General features: G+C 49.1%; 1 protein-coding gene and 1 long non-coding RNA gene across 5 annotated transcripts in view; one reads left to right on the top strand and one right to left on the bottom strand.

The window, feature by feature from the left end:
• Window positions 1–1,787: 1,787 nt before the first annotated feature.
• Window positions 1,788–10,694, bottom strand: LOC116668273. The gene is made up of 2 exons (XR_004325372.1): window positions 10,318–10,694; window positions 1,788–1,964 (listed from the first exon to the last, which is right to left on the bottom strand). It is a non-coding gene; the product is annotated as an uncharacterized LOC116668273 (long non-coding RNA).
• The window catches only part of CAPZB (capping actin protein of muscle Z-line subunit beta), a 130,859-nt gene continuing 120,035 nt past the window's right edge, over window positions 9,386–20,209 (top strand). The window contains exon 1 of one of the 4 annotated variants that reach the window (XM_032495318.1): window positions 9,386–9,534. In XM_032495318.1, coding sequence (XP_032351209.1) covers window positions 9,532–9,534 — 3 coding nt within the window. In that variant the 5' untranslated portion in view covers window positions 9,386–9,531. Of the gene's footprint in view, window positions 9,535–10,658; window positions 10,810–20,209 lie in introns of those variants that run through there. The other 3 variants (XM_032495319.1, XM_006188275.2, XM_014562229.2) reach the window with 3 other exon arrangements.

Genomic DNA, 20,209 nt, shown 5'->3' with positions numbered 1-20,209 from the left:
GAAATGGGCTCCATCACTGCCGACCGTGCTCTGGGCCTCCGTGCTGAATCACCCTGTTCCACCACACCCTCCACTCTTCCCCTTTGCATTTTGTTCTTGATCTTCCGACCTTCAGACTTGGTGATTCATTTGTTCCACTTACAGTCACTTTCTCTACTGGACCAGATACTTGCGATCTCTTCTCTGCCTTTGGTCTTTGTTTTCCTTTTTGGCTGAAACATGAAATCTTTCTGACTACAGTGGCATCGATCGCCTGAGATAAATAGGTCACCGTGTGTAGCTTGGTCCTAGGAGTTAACAACCCCAACAAAGGTCCTCTTAGGCTCTGCACTCCACTGGTTCACTTGAATGAAAAGTAAAGCCGATATTCATGTTTATTTGTTTAGAAAGATTGAAGTTTCTGTAGTGGAGAGAATGCTATTCTCTTTCCAAAAAAAGTTATTGTCCTATGTGAGTTTAAATAATACTTTACAAGGCTCTGAAATCCTTTTCTTAAATGGTATTTTGGAAAAGCATAATTTTCTTCTTTTAATCAAATCCAATTTATCAATTTTTTTTTTCCTTTTTAAGCTAGTGCTTTTTCACCCTGAGAAATCTTTGCCTACCAATCTTGGGAAGATTTTCTTTCATGTTTTCTTCTAGAATTTTTATAGTTTTAGTTTTTCTGTTTAGGTCTATGATCCATTTTGAGTTAAGGTTTGTATACGGTGTGAAGTAAGGGTCAAGATGTATTTCCAGCATTATTTGTTGAAAATACTATTCTTCCCCCATTGAATTACATTGGCATCTTCATCAAAAAATATTTAACTGATATACGTGGGTCTGTTTTTGGACTATTCTGTTCCATAGATCTAGGGGTCTGTCCTTAAGCTAATGTCACACTGTTCTGATGTCTGCAGCTTTATAGTAAGTCTTAAAATCAGGCAGTGTAGCTCCTTCAACTTTTTTTTTCCTTTTCCCAGTATTCTAAGATCTTTGCATTTCTGTATATATTTTCAAATCAGCTTGTTCATTTCTAAAAAAAAAAACTTGCTGGGAATTTGAATTGGATTGCTTTGAATCTGTGGGTCATTCTGGGGAGAATGAACACCATAACAACACTGCATCTTCCAATCTATGAATAGGGTACATCTATTTCTGTAGCTCTTTAATTTCCCTCAGCAATGCTTTCTAGTTTTCAGAGTACCCAGGACTTGTACATCTTTCATTAAATGTATCCTGAAGCATTTTATGGGTTTTTTTTTTATGTTATGGTAAATGGTATTTTTAAATATTTTCTTCCCCATTGTTTGTTGCTCTGGTCCCTTATTCCAGCCTTTCACTAGACTGGTCTCTCAGTCTTGCAATTTTTACAGCTTACATCAGTTCTGCATCTGGTTTAGTTTCATTCGGAACATTGCCATGGCTGATTGAAATGAGAGCTTTGGAGGAGTTTTGGATGGCCCAAGTTTGCATCCTCAGTGACTGTGCTTGGAGTTTCTCTGGCACACCATCTAATGAGCTTCATTCATAAAGCACCATATCCCAGTTCTATCCTAACTGTGATGTGACTCATGGTCCGTGCCTCAGGGAGCCCAGAGAGCAGTAGGGGCAAATTACAAGTGAAAAGGTGGTTTGTTAAGGTGCATTAAGTACACAGTTTCCACGGGCACACAGAGCAGGAGGCCCCAGACTCAGCTTTGGAGGTGATCGGCAGAGAATACTACATGAAAAAAGAGGTGACGATACTTCTGAGCCTAAAGGGTTAGCCTCAGATACGTTAGAAAGGCCATTCCAAGCCTGGTGGGTGGCTGGCTGGCCAGTTTAATAAACTAAACATGAATTCTCCCAAATATGCATATAAAAACTCCAACAGCTGGTCCGCACGTGAGAAGTCTTTCTGTAACTCTGAGCATACCCCACAGATGGTCAGGATACAAATACTTCTGGTTCAGCTCAAGGCAGTTGTGAGTTCTTCCAGGTACCTATTAGAAAAGCAAAAACAAAAGCCCTGAGAGATTGGTATCCATCCTCAGACTAAAGAATCCTCTTGGAACTACAGACTTCAGGGTGTGCTAAAAAGAAGCGGAGTGCTGGTGGTCTGTCTACCTCCCTGCTTCTTGATACATGTTTTTCCAAGATGCTGAGGGGTGGAAGAAGTGGATGTAAGCTGTCTGGCCGAGGCTGTCTCTGCAAATCACACAGTGCTCTGACTTCAAAAGAAATCAGCATTTTGGGGCCTGTACTCAGTCCTGCTTAGGGTTCCAATGATGAGAAATTTCTGAGACCCAAAAGGAGCCTCTTCCCTTAACTGGCAGGAGCTTACCCAGAATGCATGCTGGTGGTGACCATCTGTTTATGGTTTTTTTAGTCTTCAGCATCCGTTCACCTTCTTTTGGTAATAGTACCCTGATTTCCACATCACCTCCCCTGCCGATCCATTACATTGGAAGCAGTTCCCCTCCCCCATTATCAGATCCCCATCCCTGCCAGCTCCAGGGGTGGGCTCATGACTGAGGCCTGCTGGTAACTGAGGCCATGAACATGGATGAGATTGTCTAAGGGGAGAGCACAAAGTAAGAGGAGGAGAGAACCCATGACTGAGCCTTGAGGCAGCCCATCATTCAGTGGTTGTGGAGAAGAGGATGAGTCTGCAAAGAACAGAGAAGATGCAGTCAGTCATAGAGGCAGGACTGAGGGGAGTATGGCAATAGCTTAGTGGTAGAGCACGTGCTTAGCATGCACAAGACCCTGGGTTCAATCCCCAGCACCTCCATCCCTAAGGCCTCCATCAAAAAAAAAAAAAAAGGTTGAGTGAAGGCAGGACTGAGATTGGGAGAGTCATGTGATGTCATGGAAACCCATGGATGAGAGCACTTCAAGGAGGAAGAGGTGACCAACAGTGTCAAAAGTGAGGTGAGGATTGAAACACTCCCATGTGCTCTTCAACATGGAGATATAGGTACCTGAGGGTCATTTCTGTGGAGAAGCGATGGAATAGAAGGGAAAACCAGGAAGTGGAGAGGGGACATACTGACAATTCTGTAGCTGTGAAAGGCAAGAATGAGGCAGTATGCTAAAGGAATCCACATAAAGGCTTTTTTTTTTTTCTTCAAATCAGATTTGAGACATTTCGGCATGTTTAAAACCACAGTAATCATCTAGCTGAGAGGGACTAGTTGAATGATCTGGGGAGAAACGGGATAATTGAAGTGTAAGGTTCTTGAAAGAATACAATCCCCAAGTGGGAAGATTATTTACAGCATTTCCCAGATTTACTTGGTGGACCACCCCCACTTCATGCAGAGTTTAATTAGTGTTCTGCAGAGGAGACCACTGTGGCCCAGATTAGGTCAAGGGCCTGTCCCCCAAATCAAGGCCATACTTTGGCTTCAGCCAGTCAGGATCCTGTCCTCTGGAGCTGCGAGTAGGCTCAACTCAACCCAAACTAAATGTCTGTAGAATTCAGTGTAGTGAGGGGTAAAAAGATGGCTGATTCTGGGGTTTTCTGGTATCTCCAAAGACAAAATAAAACATCTAAGACCACTGTTAGTCATCTGAGAAGATCCCCACTCAGGAAGAAGGCTCTGGCCTGCTAAAGTCAGAGGTGATTTAGGAGCTAAACAAGTCCCAGTCCCCTGGGATAGCTGTGCATTTATCAACCCAACAGTTCCAGCTGTGGAGACTTACTTGAAGAAGGAAAGACAGAAACCACATTGGGCAAACTTCCGGGTGATGCTTGCTTTCTGCGTCTTATACTAGCTGATGAGCAACCGAGAAGATTCAGCATTTAGGGGAAAGTTGGTCTGAGTCTCTGAAGTCCTCAAGTTTGCTTCTTCCTCAGGTGATGGTAACTATTTGGCTTGGGGCTTCCCTCCCATCCTGCCTCAATTCAGCAGAAATTTATGAGCACCTACTCTGTGTAAGTTGCCATGCTATGTGCTGGTATGTCCCATAGTAGCAGCACCATATTTTGCTGTTTACAAAGCACTTTCCTACATAGGCTCTCAATTTAGTGATTCCAAGAACAGACTTTGAGTCAGAAAGACCAAAGTGAGAATGAATGCATTGACTCATCTATGTGACCTTAGGCAAGTCGTTTGTCTAAGCCTCAATTTCCTCTTCTGCCAAATGGCAATAATAGAAGTTCTTAGCTCAAAGGGTTGTTGGGAGGAATCAGTGAGATAACATAAGAAAAGAGCTTAGCACGTAGTAAAGACTCAATGAAAAGCAGCCATTACTTTACTATTCATTTTTAGTCCACTTATTCACGCAATTATCCAATGATGTTGGTGTTGTTATCTTATTTCATAGAACTTCATTGAGCATCTATTATGTTCCAGGTGCTGAAAACCCACAGTGACAAAAAAAGCATTTTTTGTATTGAATTATAGTCAATTTAAAATGTTTTGTTAGTCTCTGATGTACAGCATAGTGATTCAGTTAAACACACACACACATATATATTTTTATATTCTTTTTTATGGTAGGTTACTACAAGATATTGAATATAGTTGCATGTACTACATAGTAGGACCTTATTGTTTATCTATTTTATATACAGTAGTTAGTATCTGCAAATCCCAAACTCCTAATTTATCTTTCTCCCCTTCTTACCCCACAGTAACCAAAAGTTTGTTTTCTATGTCTGTGAATCTGTTTCTGCTTTATAAGTAGGTTCCTTTGTGTCATTTTTTTTAGATTCCACATACAAGTGATATCATATGGTATTTCTCTTTCTGGCTAACTTCACTTAGTATGATATTCTCTAGTTCCATCCATGCTGCTGCAAATGACATTATTTCATTCTTTTTTATGGCTGAGTAGTATTCCATTGTATACATATGCCACATCTTCTTTATCCAGTCATCTGTCGATGGACATTTAGGTTGCTTCCATGTCTTGGCTATTGTAAATTGTGCTGCTATGAGCACTGGGGTGCATGTGTCTTTTTGAATTAGAGTTTCCTCTGGATATATGCCCAGGAGTGGGATTGCTAGATCCTAAGATAAGTCTATTTTTAGTTTTTAAAGGAATCTCCATACTGTAAGAGCATTTAGATACAGAAAAGGGGTCCCAGCACTGAGCTGTCAGAAAAGGAAGAGGAGCCATCAAAGGGAACTCAGAGGAAACCTGAGCACCAAGTGAGGTGTTTTGAGGAAGAGAGCAGCCAACTGTCCTAACACTGAGAGGGCAGCAGTAAGATGAAGCCCCGAAATGACCACTGGCTTCTGCAACATGGAGTTTCCAAGTCGACAGGTGGAGGCAGAAGCTCGACCCAGACTGAATCGTACTTGATGTGTAAACAGCCACTGCAGAGAACTCACAAAGTTTTGATGGGAAGAGGAGCAAATAAATGGGGGAGGTGGCTGGAGGGAGACTGGCATCAAGGAGATTTTTGTTGTTAGAACTTTTTTTTTAAGGATATGAGATACCGGGACCTTTTAAAAAAGCAGGTAGGAATGATCCAGGATAGAGGGAGAAATTGATGAACGAGGAAACAGACCTCCAGAGTGCAAGGGAGGGGCTGGCACTGATAGGTGCACACATCTTCATTCAAAAGCAGGGAAGGCAGAGGACGTGGGCAAGGTGCAGAACTGCTGGAAGAGGAGAGGGTTCCTGTCTGACTCTGTCACCTCTGTAAAGTAAGAGGCAGGCTCATCCGCTCAGAGTGAAGGATGAGAAGGGGACAAAGGAAGAAGACTGAAAAGAAAATCCTCATTGTAGCGGGTGGGGAATTGAATATAGCAGGAAAATCGAGCAGGAAGGCTAGGCGGGATTGAGGGCTCAATGGAAGCTTGTGGACACCCACTGAAAGTGACACTTGTCGCTTCTAATTTTCCAGCGCTGTTCAGATGTTCTGATACCAGCTGAGAGTAGAGGAAGACATAGGTTTAACTAGGGTTGGGCAAGTTAGAAGGAAAGAGAAGGGCAGAGGGCTTACAGGGTTTTGCAAGGAAGTGAGTATAATGATTACTACTAAGTGGGTGAGGAGGGAAGTCAGTCCGAGAGGGAAGATAAATGCAAACTGGGCAGAGTCAGAGATGTGCAGGTCTTGATGAGGTTGAAGAAATGCTTGTGTGTGACATCGTAGTAAAGAGGTTAAAGTCAGATTTGAGATCTTGTGACTGTGTTTTCTGACATAGTGCAATTATTGGTGAGAGGAAGTCCAGTTTAAGACCGTGGGAGGCAGGGCTTAGGGAGGGGGGAGGAAAAATTCAGTTGTAGGGAAGAAATCCGTGAGAAGTCAGTAAGATTTCTCATGGATTATGCTTATGGATGCTGAAGTCATGCAGTAAGAGGGAAGGTGGAAGTCAGTTCATGAGAACAAAAAGGAGGGGTGGCAGGTGGATAAATATGATAGTATGAACTTCAAGGAGATGGGTTTTTGAAAGAGGAAAGAAGAAACAGTATTAAGGTCCAGAGGTGGGATCTGACCTATAGGAAGCCAATCTGTGGGCTGGCCAGTGACCTGTCCAATGAGCTGTCATCATTAAAAGATGAGATGGGGAGGGAGTATAGCTCAGTTGTAGAGCGCATGCTTAGCATGCATGGTCCTGGGTTCAATCCCCAGTACTTCCATTTAAAAAAAAAAAGATGAGATGAGTTAATTAGATTCTGTCTTGGGACCTGAACTCTGTAACACAAAAGGATCTGCCAGGTAATAAAACAAGCTAATTCAGAAAATAAAAGAGGGACAGAGGTCACCAGGACGGACCCTATGCATGCTGAAATGTTGCGAGAATAGGGCTATAAGCAAGCTGTGAATGCCAGACAGTCAAGGAAGGATGCAGCCAATGCATCAAAAGAAGCAGACATGGGGCCACATGAGAGAGATGGAGTAGCCTGTCCCTGAGTGGGTTGGTTCCTGAGCCTTCTTATGATGAAATAACTTAACTTCCAAAGGTTTTCCAGCAAGGGAGCAATGTGATCAGACCTCGGGTTATGACTGTGGGCTCTGGTCCCAGACTTCCTGGCTTTGAAATCATTAGCTCTGTGGTCTTGGGCAAGTTACTTAACCTCTCTGGGCCTCAGTTCCCTCATCTGTAAATGGAAATAAGAGCATTGCCCTCATAGGGTTGTAATGAGGATTAAGTGAGAAAACACAGGTAGTGCATTTGGAACAACAAGGCTTCCTTTCCATCTTATTTCTGTAAGTAAACGGTTCAAATGTCATTTCTTTTGCAACACTTTCTTTCATGCCATTATCCTTTAGCTTCCAGGAGGGACACCATGTTCTCATGGTCCTCCCACCTCCCGAGTCACTGCTCCTCCTCAGGCTCTTTGCTGGTTCCTCTCTCCTTAATCTCTTCTCTCCACGTTCACCTCCTAAGTGAGCTCACCTAGTGTCTTGTGTTTTTAAGTACCTTGAAATATCTTTATTAGCTGACAGTTCTTATACCATTATCACCAACCCCAGCTTCTCCCAGCTGTAGACTTCCACATCTGATTATTAATTTGACATCTCTATTTAAATTTCCAATAGGCATCTCAAACATTACTTGCCCCAAACTGACTCTTCCCACTCACCTCCCCCAACCAAAACCCAAACCCCTGTTCCTCCCGCAATCTTCCACAGATCAATAAATGTTATTTATCAACAGATCCAGTGTTGATCAAGCTAAAAATCTTAGCATCATCCTGACTCCTTTCTTCTTTTCGTGCCTACCACCAGTCTATCAGCAAAAATCCAGAACTTGCCACGCCCAAGGCAACTATCCTGCTGTAAGTGCCTGCATCTCTCTGCTGTCTTACCCTGCGTTTACCTCCTCCAGCCTCTGTTATGAGGATTAAATGAGTTATTATTTGCAAAGTGCTTAACAGCATCCATCACATAGGAAGCCTCATTTAAGTGCTTTTAAAATAAAGTTTAAAATGTCTTCAGTGAAGAAATAGCTTTCTACGGGCCCTAGTTCCCTACAGTCCATGCAGAACCCAGCAGCCTCCTGATCCTTGGAAAGGCCAGGCCAGATCCTGTCACTGCTCTTCCCCTCTCTGACCTCAGCAACCGGGGCTCTCCCCTTCACTCAGTTGGGGCTAGACACCTCCACCTCCTTGTACCATGGGACTGTCCCCATGGCCCCCTTGGCCCCACTTCACTAATCTGCCTGCCTGTTCCCTCACTTTGATTGTCCTCCACATCTCTAACCACCACCTGGCACCATATTTATTTAGAAGCTGATTGTCTCCCCTCCCAGGGTTCAAGCCCTGCAATAACACGGACTGTCTTATTCATTTTTCCATCCCTGGAGCCTAGAGCAGTGCTTGTATACAGTAGATGCTCAATAAATACTCACAAAGTAAAAATTTCACAGTGCCAAGCCCTTCTCTGAATCCCTGTAAAGCAGATCTGAGTCATTCTTGTGGGACTTAGTTGTATCACTTTTTATGCCAGTGGCAACTTTTACTCAACTTTGAGCTACCCGAGGACACCAGACTAGGATGTGGCCTGGCTTTTGGTACTAGCTCCTGCCACTTGTGTCACACCGTACAGTTTACAATCCTCTCACAAGTGACCTGATTTGAATCGCACAGAAGAGAGTGAGTGAGGGAAGGCAGTTATTATTGGCAGCATCCCAGGTTCCTGCCTTCTAAACCAATTTTCACAAATATTTGTTGAATGAAGAGGTAAAAAAGAAAAGAATTTCTGAGTCACTCTGTGGAATGAGGCAGCGCCACTGGACAAATGGGTGGATTCTCTGTAGCAAATCTAAAAATACATCTAACCTTTATTGAGCCGGGTTTTCTAATTTCCACCTGTGTGGTCCCCACAGCTGTCCTGTAGCAGGTAGCTATGAGAGCATCTTAATGTCCTGTTCACCTCTGTTTTCTTTGGTGCCTCAGTCATGGCCTGGTGTATGAGTGGTGTGGCCTGATGCTCTTTTTGGGACTTGCTCCAGATCCCAAACAGAGCAAGTGGCAGTGCTGGGATTTCATCTCAGGCTCGCTCACGAGGCTCTCTGTCCGGCATGGGCTGGCCCGGCGGGCCGCACCAGTTCCGGGTCCGCCGCAGGGGCGAGCGCGTGCAACGGGTGGGGCGGGGAGGGACTGACCCATCCCAGCCCCAGTGCCTTCCGCATCCCCGCCCAGAGGCAGGAGGGCACGGTCCCTCTGCTGCCCCCTGCTTCTGCACCCACAAGGCCGGGGCTTGGGTCCAGCTGCGGGCAGAAGGCCCCTAGGGGCCCCAGCCTGGCCGCGACCCGGCATCCCGACCCCGAAGCCCACCCACCCAGCCCACAGGGCGCCGCGCCCCGCCCCGCCAGCGGGCCCCGCCCCTCACTTCCCCGTTCGGCGCTCCTCCCCCCGCGCCGCGCTCCATACTTGGCGATCGCCGCGGCCCTGCGCGCTCATTGGCCGAGAGCCGGCTGCGTGGGGGCGGGCCCGGGCCGGGCCGGGGCGGGGAAGGAAGGTGGTGGCGGCCCTGCGCGGGGGGAGGGGGGCGCTGACCCGGATGTTCACTCCTGGGCACCCGGGGAAGTGGAAGCGCTGGGCCCTGCTGCGGGGGGGAGAGCCACAGACGCCGGGACCGGGACCGCCGCCGCCGCCGCCACCATGGTAAAGGCCCGACGCCCCCCCTCCCCTAAGCCCGGGGTCCCCGCCGGAGCTCACGTCCCTCTCTCCTCGCCCATCCCCGGCCCTCGAAGGGTGGGTTCCCCTCGGGTGGGGGAGGGGCGGGGTTTCGGAGCCCAGGTAGACACCATCCCTGCCTGCTCTAGAGGGGGCCGTCGGCCCCGGAGGCTTGGGTGGGCAGCGACCCTACCTCCAGCTCCCAGCCCCCAACCTTGGCTCAAGCTGGACTCCCACACTCCACCTCTGGGTCCTGGCTAGTCTCCCCCATAGCCCAGGCTAGACCCTCCTGGACTCGTGGTCCAGGCCAGGTACCCGCTCCGGGGACGCAGCCGTGATTTCCTTTCCTCCCCGTGGCCCGGGCTAGGTCCCCATCCCCCGTCCCTACAGTCCAGGCTAGGCCGTGGTTTCTTCCTCCCATGGTCTAGGCTAGGCCTCTGTCCCCTATCTCCCCCCTTCTCCATGGTCTCTGTCCGGACCCCGGTCAACCTCTCCTCCAGTGGCCTCAGCCCGTATTTGTTCCCTTCCGTCCCTGTCTTCAGCCTAAATCTTCCTCTTCTTTCCAAGGTCTTAAGTCTGGACCCCCACCCCTTCGCCCCTGGCCCCTGCCTGGACGTCATACCCTTCCCCCCACCCGCTGATCCCCTTCCTCGGACTTCTCAGCACTCTTGGCGTAGCCTGCGTCAGCCGCACTCTGTCCTGGGCTTTACCCTCCCTCCAGGGCCCTGCTCCCTGCCCTGCCCCCAACCCAGGTGGTCCCCTCCCCTCTACCTGCTGTGAACCTTCTTTGCCGCCACTAGGAAACGAGAGGAGCTCTCCAGCCTGGGTAGGCTTGGGGAGGGGTCCCGGGGCTGTGCCTTCTCAGGTTTGAGGGGTGCCCCTTCCGGAAGGCTGCCTGGGAGCGAGCGAGGGCAGGGCGGGCATCTGTGTGCCCGGAAGGCAGCACGGCGCTCTACTGGCCCTTCCCGCGGCCGCCGCCTTGGTGCCGCGGGGTTCGGTGCTGGCGGAGCGTCCCGCCTGGCGGCCGGGTCCCGCGGCGCCTGGACGTGAGTGGGAGCGGTGGGATGAGGGCGGGGGAGCCGACGGTACAGGGATGAACGCACAATCGCCCTTGTGAGGCCGCCGCCCTTGTGGGGCCCCCAGGCCCCGTGGCCACCATACGGCCCGGACACGATGCACCCCAGCAGGCGCAGCCTCCCTTTTCCCCTCAACTGTCAGCTCGTGAGGGTTGGAACTGCTGATTATGGAGGCGCCTCGGATCCGGTGAGCCAGACTCCCAGGGAGAGAGCTCGAACCACTCGTACTGTTTGTTTTGGTAATGAAGGCAGGTGATCTGGGGGCGCTCTGACTGGCCAGAGGTTTCACCTAAGCTTGGACACGTGAGCCCGCCCTCCCTCCACTTTGGAACCTTCTGCAGGGTAGGCCTGACACCCAGGTTGGAGGGGCCAGAGGGCTCCTGCCTCCAGTGGCCAAGGACTCTTTGGAGACGGGACTGAGAGCTCGGGCCATCCCCCTGCTCCTTCTGCCCAGTGCAGGCAGATGTTTGCTTGTGGACTTTGGGCCCCAAAGGGTTTTGAGGCAATTGGTTCCTAGTTTAAGGAAGGGATATTGCTGCTGAACTAGGGTGACTAATTCAGAGTGGCTAAGTTGTTTTTTTTTTTAATGCGTTCCTGTATGTTGATTGAAAAGGTGGCCCTTGCCGCTTTTAATGCTGTTGGACTTCCCTGAGAGCATTGGTGGAGAACTGGCTGCAGTCAGGGTTGGCCCAGCCCCAGGCCTTGGTGGGGAGAGACTTCTCTAGGACAGTTTTTGGGTAAGGACTTAAAAAGCAAAGTGAGGTTTTATAAATTTGCCGTCAGGGCAAAAGCAGGGGAGAATGGTGGGGGTGGCCAGGTGGGGCTACTCAGGGCAGCATATCTGGGGGGTGTGGGGGAGTGGGGAGAGCATCTTGCCTTGGCCCTCAGTGCCTGAGTTTCCAAATGTGAGAGGAAAGTGCCTTAATGATCCAGAAGGAGCACGATGATACATGAGGTTTCTCAGGAGTCCTATATTAGGATCTTATTTGGACGATCTGAAAGGACTGGAAGGGGTGGAGGAAGAAGGCTACCATTTCTTGGGGGTGGTGGGGGGCTACTAGGTGCCAGGCCTGTGCTCTGTGCTCTGCTTGTTTAATCCACACAGAGCTGTTTGAGAGAGTTGCTGTCCCCATTTTATAGGTGAAGAAGCTGAGGCTCAGGGTGTGGAGTAACTTACTCAAGATGTTTAGTTGGTGGAAGCACATCTGGCAGGCTCTGAACCTCATCCTTCCCCTTGTCCCAGGTTGCTTACGTGTTGAGGGTATGAAGGACACTGTGTCGAAAATGTGATAATGGGTACTCAGAGATGGCAAGGGAGGGGCATCATTGGCTGACTACTGATTGTGTACCTGGTCCTTTGCAGAGTGCTGTCCTTTAATAGTGAAATAGTAAGGTGGTGATGCAGGCTTGTTTCACATAAGCTCTTTGAGGGCAGGGGTTTTTGTCTTATGTTCCGGGTCTGTATCCCTGTGGCCTACAACAGTACCTGGCACTGAAGAAAATAGCTTGGAGGGCTCTCTTTTGGGGTGTATATTGAATTCAGCCACTTGGATTTTATACTCATTCTCTCAGTAGTTTGTTCTTAGTATCCCCTAGGCTTATAAGTATTTCCGACTGCTTGTGGTTCAGTTTATCCCAGCTTGAATATTCTGACTAGTAAAACTGGAGACGTTTCGGGTAGGACACAAATGGTGGTGTGGGGTTGCATAATAATAGGTAAATGAATTAAAACCATGGTGGGTTTTATTTTCAATAGGTTAGATGGTAGAGAAACCAGATGGATCTGAGTTATCTACAGAGGGAAATAGTGATTTGAGAATCTAAAATGCATTGGACTTGGGAGTAAATTGCATGATTTCTGTTGGCATCGGTTATGAATGCATGGGCAGATGGAATTTATTTGCATTCTCTTAGCAGGTAATAATCTCACCACTGTCTGTAAGTGCTTTACAGTCTCAAAGCACTTTACCCAGCTCTAGCTTCTAACTTAGGAATTATTGTTCCAATTTAGAGTTATGATTCTGGTGCTAGATGGTGGGGCTGTAGCAGGGGAGGCCCCGGCATGAGTGAATCCCTCCCCCACCAGCTCCCAGATAGTTTGGCTTGACAGGAGTTGGTAGGAGAAGCCTGTCATATTGTTACAAGGTGAAACAGTGTAGTTGACACTAATGTGTCTTGGCTGGTCTCCTGGTGTGGGTGAGATACAGTGCTCCTCTCAGACCCCACGTGCATTTACAGCCTTGTTCATTTAGACCCGCCAGGCCGCTCTTGGTGAAATGCTTGAAAATAGCCAACAATCGATAGGTTGAGATAAAGGAGATGCTAAATCATATGTTTGAAAGTAGATATTCCTATTTATAACTCGGAAGTCCTAGTCTACTTTTACATCCCTTGGGGGAGGGGAGAGGACAGATGACTGATGGAAAAGGGAATGGTGGCTGGGCAGGTACTTTGACCATTGAGACTCCTGCTTCACATGCTGGGAAATGCTTGCCATTAGACAAATTCAGAAGTGCGTTAGCAGGTCTTTGAAGCTTTAAGGTGACATTAGTTCACTGTATATGTACTGTGTATTTATGAAGTGCCCTCTCTGTGCTGCTTTATGTGCTGGGGACGAGGATGCAGTGAGGAGCAAGACAAGCAAAGGTCCCTGCCTTCCCACTTATGTTGTTTGGCGGGGAGGCGTGTCACTCAAGTTTAAGGAAGGAGAGCCTTGTTTAATGTAACTGCATGCACACTCGCGTGAGATAACGTGGAAGACTTTAGAGAAAGCTGGGGCTTGTGCCAGCTTCAGGCCAGGCCCTTCGCAGTGTGCCTGATCTGTTGCCACTACTGCGGAAATGAATTGCACTGCGCACACAGTCTGTTCCCTCAGAGGCTCTCCAGCTGGGAGCGTAATCTTGTCCCACAGAAGCCCTGCCCTTCTAACCTGGGCTACCATTGATTGAGGATCTACTATAATCCAGAAATGTGACTTAGGTTCTACCTCGTTCCCCCATTTGATGCTGAAGTGGTTGAAGGACTCAGGTCCGGGTTGACCTGACTCCTGTTCTCAGAAACAGTGAGCAGTCGGACCCGCAGGTGCAGGCTCTTGTCCCATATCTCCTTGTGGCGGATCCTACCAGTGAGAGTGGGGTGTGAGAGTCCAAAGGGCGCAGGTTTGAGATTGCCCACATTAAGACCAGCAGGAGCAGTGCCATTTCCAGACCTCACCTTTTAGAGATTAACCCCTGGATGTGGGGAGATGGAGGCTTAACCGTGTGCCAGGCACACTGCTGGGAGCTGTAGCCCACCTGGGACGGCCCGACCAGGAAGGTTCAGCCTCAGGGGGAGCGGCATGGTGGGCGATGTTAGGACTTCGGAGCCAGACGGCCTTGGGATGATAACAGTACCTCCTCGTGAGACTGTTCTGAGGATGAAATGAGGTGATACGTGTCAAGTGCTGTGGACAGCACCTAGCTGATAATTATATACATAGTAACTATTACTATTATCATTATCACCATTGTACAGATGAGGTTCAAAAAGGTATGTGATTAGTCCCTCTGTAGCTACCAAGTGGAGAACTGGGTTTTCTGAATTTAAAGGGACACCTTTCCTTCACTCCTTACTGCTTGCTCAAGGCTTATTGGAAGCTCACCTGGCTTTGGGCTGTGTCTTGAAGCACTTCCTTGACGGAACCTGAGGCTCTACTTCACCACAAAAGACAAGGCTCCCTGTGCTCTGGACACTATGTGTTTCCGTAGCCTGAAGCTATATCTCAGGTCTGGGTGCTTCGTCTGTGCCCATTGGAGCCCCTTATGACCTGAGCCCTTGCATTCTTCCAGGCTTGGAAGAAGAGGAACAGGACCGGGGCCAGAGCATGTGAGCTCCATAAGAGCAGGGACCTTGTGTGTCTGGTTCCCGCCAACCGCCCCACACCTTGCACAGGCCCCCTGGCGCTTGCCCAGTGCCTCGTAGACACTGCACGAATGAGTGGTGAGCACTCAGGGAGGCTGCCTTTTGTTTGCAGCCTCCTCTGCGGGACATGGGCTTTGGGGCTGGGCAGACCTGGCTTGGAGTCCTGCCTCTGCCACTTAGTATGTGACCTGAAGTGAGGATCCTACTCTCCCTTAGCCTCAGTTTCTTGATGTGTAGCTTGAAGATAGTGTTTTATAGGGATACTAGGAGAATGAAGTGAAAATTGTGATGTACTTAATCCAGTGCTTGGCACACAGTACGTGGTAGCTAGGATTATTATTTGTCTTATTCTTTATACTGCAGAATAAGGACACAAATAGAAGCCATAATCCCTGTCCCCTAATCCAGAAGGGGAGGCAAGATGCATCAAGAAAGTTAAGTGCAGCAGGAAGGAAGTAGTGGTGGGAAAGGCTTAACAAGGGCCACGCGCCCCCCCCATCCCTGCAGGCTTGGCTCGTAGTCCACCTCCTCCATGAAACCCTGCAGACCACTCCAGCCCACGAGCAGCGTGGGTCGGGGCTGGGTGTGAAGCCCAGGGAGGCTTTCCCCGGAAAGAGAGAATGGGGTGGGGTACAGTCAGGGAGAGGTCTTTCCAGGCAGGAGCCTGAAACAAGAGCAGAGGTTAGGAGTACCATCAGCCTTATGAGTGTGGGGACCAGCCACAGACTGTATGGCCAGTCGGGGAACCTCAGTCTCTGGAGGGAGTTGCGGACGCCTGAGTTGCTAGGCTGAGTTTGCATTTGATCTGGGACAGTGTGGAGCCAGTTAGATTTTTGACAGGGCAGGTAGAAATTTGAGGAGGCTGGCAGAGTCATGGTATTTTAGGAAGAGTCATCTGGCCGTGGGGTGGAGGGAGGGCCTGGGAGGGAGGTTTCACAAGCTTCAGCTGGTGAGGTTCTAAGGGTAATGGCCCCCGAGTTGCTGTGGGGATGGAGAGGAAGGGATGGATGAGAAAGATCAAGATAGGAAGACAAAGTGAGCCATTACGATTTACCACCTCTGGGCTGAGGGCGAAGCTTCTGTCTCCGGGCTCTCCTGTTCGGGCATTCTGCGAGGGTGCTTTATCATTGACCCAACAACTATTTCTGGGCCATTTAAATCCTGGATAGTGGTGTCTGCAAAACCTCGATATCCTACTAGTGAGTGAACGGGGATTTCAGTCTGTTAGCCCAGTGGTGCTACAGGCCGTCCTGTGTCTGCAGTGACATTGAGTCCTGCCCAACCTGTGCTGCCTGGGGCTCTGGGCAAACTAGCACCTGACATGCCCCACCTGCCCAGGGGGAGCAGGGCTGTGAGGCGGCTGTAATAGTTCCAGGGGCTCGTTTTCAGTGGATACAAAAGTACCCAGAGCAGCCCTGTGAGGCAGGCATTCACGCCACCCTCACCCCTCAGGCGAGGAGGCTGAGGCCTGTCTGCCCCTAGCCTGTGGTCTGGACACCGGCGCCTCTGCCGCTCAGGTGTTTTCCATCAGGTCATTCATTCCAGGGACGCCCATTGAGCAGTCAGACCTATCAGAACAGTTCGCAGGTCTTAAGTTAAATAGAGGAGGCAGATGGAAATGGGCAGATCTGAGATTCTGACTGACTTGGGCCCAGGTACAGGGACAGCAACCAGTGACTTCTCCCTGCTCCCTCCTGTTCCCACCCCAGTACTCTGACAGCTCTGAAACCTGTGAGAAGAGCCTTCATGTACAACTTTCTAGTGATAAACTTCCAGCCCAGTAGTTCTGTTTCTTCTGGGCAGCAACCCCGGCATTTCCATCCACCTGCCCCGTGGGGGTTATTGTGAAGCTTGAGTTTGTATGTAGGAGGTGTAGGCGATGCCTGGTATTTTGTAGGTGCAGCAGGCATGTTGGCCACTATCTGATTCTTTTATTAACACGGATGGTTAATATTGATAGATGGTGTTTCATGTAACCTCCCAGGCAGCCTGGAAGGCAAGGGGGAGTAGCCACCTGTCCTGCTGAGACCCCAAGAGGTAGAGTCCCTTGTCCACGGCTGGCAACCGTAAGGCCTTCCAGCCCAGTGTTTTCTGGCCGCCCAGGTCTTACCACACTGCAGATTGCAAGCGGTCGTTTCCCCTGGCTCAGACCCTAAACTTCTCCACCCACTGCTTAAACTCCTCTGTAAGTTCCTCTTTTAGCACTGAACTCTGCAGGACCCTTCTGAGTTAGGATCTGCTCTGAAAGTATTGTTATTTAGCAGCATTTGAGCTTACTGTCCTAGAGGTCTCCATAGGATTCAGGCAGAGGACTCATTATGTTACCAAGTGAAATATCTTTAGTTAAAAATGTTAGGTTTAGGGGGAAGGGTGTAACTCAGTGGTAGAGTTTGTGGTTAACATGCACGAGGTCTTGGGTTCAAACCCCAGTACCTCCGTTTTAAAAATAAATAAATAAATTTAGTTACCCTCCCTTACATTTATGTAAAGATGCATTTGCAGGTATTCTTTCTGCTGGGGTTAGTGACTCACAGGCAGCCTCCCATGGGAATCAAGCTTTTTCTGGTGGTACCGGAGGCCCCTCTTTCCTTCTCTGTTGTAGCCGTGAGACGTAGCCAGAGGGTTCAGGTCTGGTTTGCTCGCATGCGATGTTGCTACTCAAGGCTTCTCCATTCTGAGGCGTTGGCCCTGGATGGGTATATCTGATTTCACGTGGACGGGCTTCCTGCTTGCAGTTTTGTGCTCAGGAGCTGAGAGGAGGAGCTTGGTAAAAAGTCACTGTGGCCACTGAAGGAGCTCCTCCTGAATTTCTCTGTCTCACCTGTCGCTTTGTCGCTTTCCAGTCCCTTGCTTCTCTGCTGAGCACAGTGTGATCGTGTGTGGTCCCTGGGGCTGCATGTGGACCTGTCCCGGAGAATCTCACACCCCGACACAGCAGTGGCCAGGCTCGGCCGCTCCAGGTGCTCTGCTCTAGGAGAGTTTCCAACGTGCGCTGTCCTTGCTTCTTTCTGGATCCTTCTCCAGACAGCTCCCGTCTTGAAATCTCTTTCCTCCATAGGGAGTGTGGAGCCCAGGTAGTCCTGAAATTTGAGGCTCTGACTTGGTCTTGAGGAACAGGAATTGGAGTTGCCCTGAGACCGCAGTCTTCCTCCCAGGGGTGTCCCTCCTGGACTCTGTTGGTCACAATACCACCTTCTGTCTGCCCATGTTTCTGCTGGGTGCACAGTCACTGTCTCTGGTTCACTCAACTCTGTGAGGTCTGTTTCCTCATCGTGCAGATAAGGAGATTGAAGCTCAAAAAGGTTTAGTCACTTGCCTAAGGGCCCTGGCTAGGTATTGGCAGAGTCAGCGTTCCAGTCCAGGTCCATCCCACTCACGCCTGTTGAGCTCTGCTGGCCTGCATCGCTCACGTGTGGACCCACCAGGATGCTTATTTTTAATAGATGAGGTTCACCTATAGATCGAGCTATGGTGGCTGAAGAAGTCTGAGTTTAGATTAGAAGTTAAAAGAGTTTTTTGGTTCAGGTTGAAAATGAAAGCAGCTGGAACTTTCTGAGCCACGATCTGTCTTTTAAAAAGACACCTGCTAAACCTTCACTTATTAGCTGTGTTCTGGCTGCCGTTGGTTGGGGTGTCCCTTGGCATCTGGGCAGCATAGTTGTTCTTTGTGTGCATCCCGGTCACCATGACAGCCCTGTATTTACGAAACCTTACAGGTTTTTCCTGTGAAGCCCCTCGCAGCCAGGGAACCACACAGTGTCCGGGCGCAGGGGAACCTGAGGGGAGAGACCACACTGGCCCATTTTAATAGTTGTATGACCTTGAGCAGGGTGAGTTGGTTACCTCACAATGCCTGTTAAGTTCTGTTTCTTATCCTCGGGAGGGAAGACAAATGGCTCAGTACTGAGTGCTGTCACCGTGTTACAGTCTCCCTGGCACAGGGACCATGGCTCCATGGTGTTGAATGAATGATTGTCTAATAGGTCCTTAATAAAGGTGAGTGCCCTCCCCTCAGTAGGTTGAACCAAATGAAGCTGCCGCTTTCCTAGGTCAGAGATGGCTGAACAGCAGCATTTCACGTGGTTCAGCCTAATACAGACTAGACACTGGGGCAGGGCAGTACTGGAGTGTGGCTTTCTAGCAAGTGTCCAGATCTCCTTTTGCGTTTGAGCCCTGGGCAGAACCTGGCTTCTCAGGAAGTCAATGTTGGGCTCCTAGTCAGTCGGCATCACTTCTGGTGGGAGTGACAAGAATGGAAGGAGCTGAGCGAGGTCTACCTCGGGGTGGCATCAGCGCTCTCCCCCTGGCCAGGCCACCCTGGTGCTGAAGACGGAGGTGCCAGCTCTGGCGAGATCAGGGCTTGGTGGGAACACGGGTCCTCACTGCGCTGGTGGTACTGGGGGCTTTTCACGTGGTGGGCACTGAACGCTTGACCCCAAGTCACGCGACTGGCCATTGTTAGCATTTAGGGTGATCTTGATTCCAGAGTCCAGGGCAGTGAAGGGCAGGTTCTGGAGCCCGACTGCCTGGGTTCCGGTCTGAGCCTGCAGACTTGGGTAGCTTCCTTTACTCTTTGCCTCCATTTCCTTGTCTCACGATGAAATGGTAGGAGTAAAAGCATCTATTCCTGATAGATTTTATGAGGATTAAATGAGTTAATACATGTAAAGCTAGACCCAGGATAACATTAACTATTATGTTAACTATACCGTGTTATTATCAGCGACATGGACTCTTGGCATGTTATTAGAGCCAAAAACATGGAGACTCCTTCTGCTGTGTGTTCGGCAGGAGTTTGGACTTCCCGTCGAGGTCTGTCTCACGGAAGAAGTGTTGCTTCTCCCACACCCCTGGAAACAAACCCTTGTTAGTCATGGGCCTTGCAGAGCAGGCACCTGCCTCTTTGTGAACAGGTTACTTGAAATGGTGCTTTTGTTCCAGGTTATAATAAACGTCACTCTTCTGGAAAATGGCTTCTTTTTTTTTCTTCTTGGCATGAGTGGCCAGCACTGGGGTGCCAGTTATATATGGTGCCCAGAGCCTTTGAGGGTGGCAGAGTGTGGTACTATCAGTGATCCTCATTCCACCCCCATCCCCAAGGATATTCTGGTCCATTTCTTCCTTTTCTGAAGGTGGCAGGTTTCGTAGGGGCTCTCAGCTGCTACTAACCAGTGTTGCATTTATGAACTGCTGTAGACCGTAAGATTGCACTGCCTTGGGGGTCTAATATTTTATTTTAAGGACATGTGTTTGATGTTAGGATACATAGAGTGTTGGAGTTTAGGAGTATTAGAAAGAGGCAAGATAAAGGAAAATGGAGGGAAAACACGATTGTTGGAAGGCAGCCTGGATAGTGGAGTGGAAGGGGACCCCTGGATCTGGTTGCTTAGGGACTCTGTGAGCTTGAACTTTATCTCTCTGAGCCTCAACTTCCTCATCAATAAAATGGGCATAATATTCTCCTCTTCACAGAGGATTGAATAAGAGTAATATTCATGAAATGCTGTAGCTCAGGCCTCCTATATGGGCTCCTCATTATCTACAGGGATTTCATCATTTGTCTTGAAAGTTGGCACCATTCTATAAGGCAGAGATTCGGACTGACTGTAAAATGCCTGTATTAAGGAATGCCATAAAGCTGAAATGCAAGTGTCATGATGACCCTCAGGAGAGGCCCTGACCTCTGG

Source organism: Camelus ferus, chromosome 13 (assembly GCF_009834535.1).
Source record: "Camelus ferus isolate YT-003-E chromosome 13, BCGSAC_Cfer_1.0, whole genome shotgun sequence".
Taxonomy (NCBI): Eukaryota; Metazoa; Chordata; class Mammalia; order Artiodactyla; family Camelidae; genus Camelus; species Camelus ferus.
Note: the sequence above shows the minus strand (reverse complement) of the source record. Positions and strands in the feature narration are given on the sequence as shown.